Below are 6,299 nucleotides of genomic sequence, written 5' to 3'. Positions count from 1 at the left end.
ATGGCAACTCGAAGAGGAAGATGCATGCAGTGTCGAAGGCCAATGATAGTGCCATTGGAAGCCTATAACATTTCCATTAAGTGTGGTGGATGCCAAGGCTTCCCCGCTCTACAACCCAATCATCATTTGGTGAAAAATGCACCTTCCTTCGGTGATTATTATGGCTATGGAAGACGTAACCAATTCTATTATCCTCCGTTGAACCCTCCTTCTCCGTATGGCAACAAGAGGGCTGTGTTAATTGGCATTAACTATGGTAATCGGGTTAACAGGCTCAAAGGTTCCGTGAATGACGTGCATTGCATGAAATACTTTCTCGTTCACAACTTGGGTTTCCCTACTGATTCCATTCGCATGCTCACAGGTTCATGCTGTTCAACTATTAATAACAAATGCTTATTATCATTTTTTTTATAAAATTAAATATATGCTTAATTTTTATAAACTTTGTATAGTACTGCTAGTGAAAGATGTTAAAATTCTCTAGTTACTTTAATATAGGGTCCAAAATCATGAAAAAAAATAATCAATATACTAAAATTGAAAATTCAGAGTCCGTTTAGTTATATCATGTAACAGGAAATAATAGAATAAAGAAATGAATAAAGATAAAACATAATAAGCGATAAAAAAACTCTTATATTATCTTATATTCAATCTTATTAAGATAGTAAAAGAGATAATATTATGTATTTTTTTAATATTTGATATAAACTAAAAATAATAGACTAAAATATATTTAAATGACAATATTATCCTTATTAAAATTAATATAATTTATAAAATATTTTTTTCTAAATTTTTAATATATATATATTTATATTGAAAATTAAAAATTATTTTTATGTAATATAATATTAAAATTTGATATTACATTATTATAATTTTATTTAATTTTTTACAATTAAAATTTTAGGTTATAAATTATAATTCGAACCAAAGATTATAAAAAAATTTAAAATATATTTATAAAATGATTAAAATAATTTCTTACAAATGTTTTTTAATATACTTTTCCTTAAGAATAATTAAAATATTTTTTATAAAATATTATAAAAATTTAAAATATGAATAAAAATGCAATAAAAAAATTATCATATAACTCATCACTTCGAATAAGAATTTGGACTATGATATCATGTCCTGGTGATACAAGATGGGAAAATTATCGCATCTTGTCCACTAAACAGACCTGGTAATTGTAACAGACTGCGTTGTTGTCAGATGTATCATATTTTATATTGCTGCAAATCTTGATATGATTCAGTTGCTAATATCCAACCAGTAGCGCAGGATTGATCTCATTTACTTGATTCTTCTAGTTCTATCTATGTTGTATCTATTTGTGACATTCAGAAACGACCTGTAGATGATCCAGAGGAGAAAAATTCACTTAGCATCCCGACAAAACATAACATGCGAATGGCAATGAGGTGGTTGGTTGAGGGTTGCCGATCAGGGGACTCATTGGTGTTTCACTTCTCTGGACATGGATCAAAGGTAGTAGACACTAACATGGACGAGGTTGATGGGTATGATGAAGCAATATGCCCGGTTGATTATGAGCACGAGGGAAAGATACTCGACGATGAAATCAATGCTACAATTGTTAGGCCCCTACCTCGGGGTGCCAAGCTTCATGCCCTTGTTGATACTTGCTTTAGTGGAACATTTCTTGATTTACCATTTATGTGCAGAATGAACCGGTTAGTTAAGAATGCTTTATATGCTGTCCTGAGCGAATTAAGAAACCTATTCAGGCTACTACATTTTACATTGGTAAAATGAATCTGATCTTTTTTTGAGTTCAAACAGAAAGGGTTATTATGGATGGGAAGATCATAGACACCCCAGAGCTGGTTACAAAGGCACGAGAGGAGGCCTAGCACTATGCATTTCGGCTTGTGATGACGATGGAAATGCAGCAGACACATCGGTTAGTGATGCATACTTTTCACCCCTTCCAATGGTTGATGTGAATCAGAATGCAACAGATTTTATCATAACCTTTAAGGCTTTAATTGGTTGATTAGGCCTTTAGTGGCGTGGAGCAAAGTGTTGGTGCCTTGACTTATAGTTTTATCCAAGCCATGCAAGATGAACCTAATTTAACTTATGGCCGTTTGCTTAATTCCATGCGATCTATAATCCGTGGGGCTAAAGAAGGAACCTTTGGCCTAAATCATCAAGAGCTTACTCTGGACACCAGGCAGCAGTATGCTCATGTATTACATCAGTTGCTCATATATAATCTACTCCTTTCCCTTACTAATATATTGATTACATGTCATAGCTTATATGAATGATCCTAAATGGGTTTTGTTTGCAGGAGTCACAACTGTCTTCTTCTGAGAAATTTGATATTTATTCAAAATCGATTGTAATGTGACACATAACTGGTTGTAGCACTGGAAAAAAAAAGACTTCTAAGATGAGATTAGTCCTGTTGGCAGAAAAAGAATAATGTCAAATTGGGATGAGCAGATAAAGGGATGTTGGAGAGATTTGGCTTCAAATGGGGAAGTACTGTCCGCTTCACTCTGCGAGCCAATCACTAGTTGTTCCTCTATACAACAGTAAACTCCTGATATAGATTCTAACCCCGCTGCTCTATATAATTCAATAATTGCTATTTAGCAAGGACTTGTTTGTGAGTTATCTAAATTACATTGTTGAATTTGTCTTCCTAACCTTATTATTTAATTCTCTGCTGAGGTAGATCAAATCTTATCTGATCCTCTGCAAAGGAGCTAGCTAACTAGATGAATTTATGAATGCATAGTTAAAATGTTAACGAACAGTATGAATGAGGATCGGAAAATGATAATTTCTTATACACTGCTCTGAAAGAGTGACCCACGAAGAGTTGACAACTGAGCTGGTTCCATAAGCTCTTTCCCTCACGTAAAATTCTATCCAACTGTATTTTGGGAAGCACATCAGGTAGGGTATTTAAATGGATTTAACTTAAATGCAATCTGAATAACATGGTGAGTGCACCACTGGACGACAACCCTTGTTCAAAATTCCATATCCCCCTTAATGTGAAATTTTAACCAACCTAGCAGTGGCTCAAAAAGTTAAAGCTGCCAAATATATCAATAGTAAAACGATACCACATTTTTAATTATAAAATCAATGTCTACATTATCTCTATCTGAAAACTACAGGGTAGCCGGATAAATATAATGGTTTGATATGAATTGCAAAGCATAGGCATCTACATTCTCTAATTTGGATTTTCATTCAAGCAACAACTGCTTACGATATGCACTGCACCAACGAGCAAAGCATGCATGGAGGTTTGGCCAGTCAGAGGAGGGGCAGAGTGTAAAATGGTGGAGCCAAAGGGAAAGAACCTGCTCCTGCTCCTCTTGTTCCAACTCCTCTATAATGTCCTCCAACACCTTCTCTAACTCAGCCTTCTCGCTGATGCTTAATGCTGGGGCATCAGCGCCATTGCTGCTGGCCCTGCACAACAATGGAAGCCATGACTGTAACATCTTTAACTTGACTTGCATATGAAGCTTCATCTTTCTATCCTCTATTTCATCTAGGCCCACATCTTTGGCTTCCTTTAACAAGAATGCTGCAAGGAAAATCAAGCCAATTGTAAGTCATCAGTGAATGTGTTGGATGATTCACCTAAAGTTAATTATTTGATGTGTAATATTCATTAAGATATTCACATGGTTACGTAAAGCCAATTGTTAGAGAATATTAATGAGCTCTTGTTTATAATGTTCATAAACAGCTCAATGTTTATGTATGCACCATGAATCATATTGCAAAGATGAGAAAAAGCCGTGTGACCTTGATTGCTAGAAGTTAGAATAACAAGCTTAATGCATAATATTTTTGTCCTCTTGCTAGGAGTGATGTCTGCCGCTAATATTTTTTAATTATTTTATTTTTTATGCACTTTTCCTCTCATATTTCATTTTTGTTTTTCTTATTTTTTTATTTTGTCAAATTGTTTATTATATATATTTCATTTCTTTTTTTTTCTTTTTATCTCTTCCCACCCCTTTTTGGCAAAATATTTTCACAAGTCACGTCTATATCGTCCGACTTTTGTCTTCCAGTGGTATTCCAAATACTCAAGATTTTATTTCAAGACGAATGTTTTTGAACCACTAAAAAGTAACATACTTAAAGGTGTGTTTTTTTTTTTTTTTTAAAAACAATAAGATATCTTTTAGGAGATCTTAACTTTTAGGTAAAACATAAAAAATATATTTTGTATTCATTTTACAAATGCTAAATAAGAAATATATTTTATCTTGGTAAAAAGCGTGTGTTAGCTTCCAAAGCGAAAATCATATTCTTACTAAGAAAATTAGATCCTTAATTTGTGATTTTACAAAAACCAACTTCATTAGCTAGAAATAACCTAGTTAATTAAGAAGAAAGTATAATCTAGAAAAGCTTATTATTTAATAAAAAGAATAAGAAAAGTAGAATTAGTAGGAATACCTGCAAGTTTCACAAGGGAAGACTGAAGATGCGGGTCAGCGGTAAGAGCGAGGAAACCCAGACGAGAGGCCGCCGCCATCCGCCAAATAGATTCCTCCACACATCCACACGCCGCCATCTTCTGAGCCAGCCACAGCAACTCCACCGCTAGCTTCTCCGCCGGCACCCCTGACAGGCTCCCCTCTCCTCCCATCACCATCCAACCAATCGCCCTCACCACTTGCCCCAGCCTCATCGCGTAGTACTCTCCATCCTCACCCTCTCCTTTCCTCGTTTCAAGCTGTCTCAGTGTCTTGGCAAACGCTGCAGACAGAACCACGCGGTTGACCTCGTGCAGCGCGTGAACGCCACTTTCGTGATTGTCGTTGATTATCCTCTCTGCCAGGGACTGAACCACTTGATATTTTCTGGAGCTGACCGGGATGTTGTTTAGAGTGTATAGCAGCTGCGAAAGCACTCGCCCTATTGCGGTATCGTTTCGCGTGTCATGTGCGTATTTGTGTGAAGGCTTGACCTTAAAGGCGTCGTATTTGTCGAGAAAGACAGAGGGAAGGAAACGGAGGAAGAAGACGTAGGAGGTTAGGAGAATGTAACGCAGCATTTGGATTAGTTTGTATTTTTGGGCCAATAAGAGGAAGGAGTTGTCGGCGTTGCTTAGCAGCGAGGCTATGATGCTACGGACAAACGGTGGCATCGGCATAGGCATCCATTCATCCATTTTCTTCCCCATTTATTTTTCTGTTCTTTTCTCTCTTTTGTTTTTTTTTTTTTTGGGGCTTATAATGGCAATATTTAAGGTGGTTAATTGTCAACTTGTTTTGAATTTGGTAATAATACATCTTTTGTTTGTTGTATCCCTCTTATTTTGTTTTATTTGCCAACTTTTAAGAATATAATTTATTTTAACTATAACTGTATAAAGTAAATAAAAATATTTATTATTGATTTAAAAAAAATTTAAAAACTATATTTATTTTTTAGTAAAAAAGAGTCAAAATCTAAATTTGAATTAGTAGCATTTATTGGCACAGCTGGGAGCACAAAGACATTTCATCCTTTGACGATTTTCCCGTTTAATTAGTCGTGCATTCACATTTATCTGAAGGCTGGCTGTAACGAACAGCACGACAATTATTGAGCTGTGGCGACGTTTAGCTTTTAGTTATCACTTCGGGCATTCAAGCAATGCTTTTTACGTGATACTCACTTTCGGTGCACCTCTTTTTAACTGTTTTTTCAGTTCCTAATATAAAATAAAGTTTAACCTTTTTTTTTTCAGTTCTTATATAAAATTTTGTTTTTTACTTTTTCCTTGTATAAATCATGAATTAAATATTTAACAAAAATAGTTTTAAAATGTTTCTTATTATTATACGTTAAAATTAATAAATATGTCCGTGTTGCATGAATTTATTTTATTTTTATTAAATTAATTTATTTAAAATAAAAAATATATAATTAAAATTTTATCATATTAAATATAATTATATTAAAGATGATTATAAAATATTTCTTTACATATAATATTTTGCTTATAAATTATATATATTTTTTATTCTCTTCAAATTTGGTGATCTTATAAAACTATTTATTATTATAAAATTTTAAAAATAATTATAATAATAATTTATTAAATATCATAAATTTTTATAATATGTTATAAAATTTAAATAAAATACCTTTTAATTTTTGATTTATGCATTTATTTATATTTATTAAATTAAATTATATAATACATCATTCATTAATAATTATAATTTAAAATTGCTAATAAAATTTTTACCATACAATTATTAAAGGATGAAATAATATTTTTTTAAAAA

The 6,299-nt window shown here is 33.0% G+C and overlaps 2 protein-coding genes across 2 annotated transcripts; one reads left to right on the top strand and one right to left on the bottom strand.

Moving 5' to 3' along the window:
• LOC113853150 (metacaspase-1-like) lies at positions 1-2,389 on the top strand. Its single transcript, XM_027483627.1, has 5 exons — positions 1-364; positions 1,370-1,706; positions 1,816-1,936; positions 2,034-2,225; positions 2,330-2,389. The coding sequence occupies exons 1-5, from the start codon at positions 1-3 to the stop codon at positions 2,387-2,389; spliced, it is 1,074 nt and encodes a 357-aa protein (XP_027339428.1).
• Positions 2,390-3,027: 638 nt separating this feature from the next.
• LOC113852438 lies at positions 3,028-5,289 on the bottom strand. Its single transcript, XM_027482711.1, has 2 exons — positions 4,477-5,289; positions 3,028-3,589 (listed from the first exon to the last, which is right to left on the bottom strand). The coding sequence occupies exons 1-2, from the start codon at positions 5,204-5,206 to the stop codon at positions 3,243-3,245; spliced, it is 1,077 nt and encodes a 358-aa protein (XP_027338512.1). The 5' UTR covers positions 5,207-5,289; the 3' UTR covers positions 3,028-3,242.
• Between the last annotated feature and the right edge of the window lie 1,010 nt (positions 5,290-6,299).

This window comes from Abrus precatorius, unplaced genomic scaffold (genome assembly GCF_003935025.1).
Source record: "Abrus precatorius isolate BTA unplaced genomic scaffold, Abrus_2018 Scaffold10, whole genome shotgun sequence".
NCBI lineage: Eukaryota > Viridiplantae > Streptophyta > Magnoliopsida > Fabales > Fabaceae > Abrus > Abrus precatorius.
This window is presented reverse-complemented; position numbering and strand designations above follow the sequence as displayed.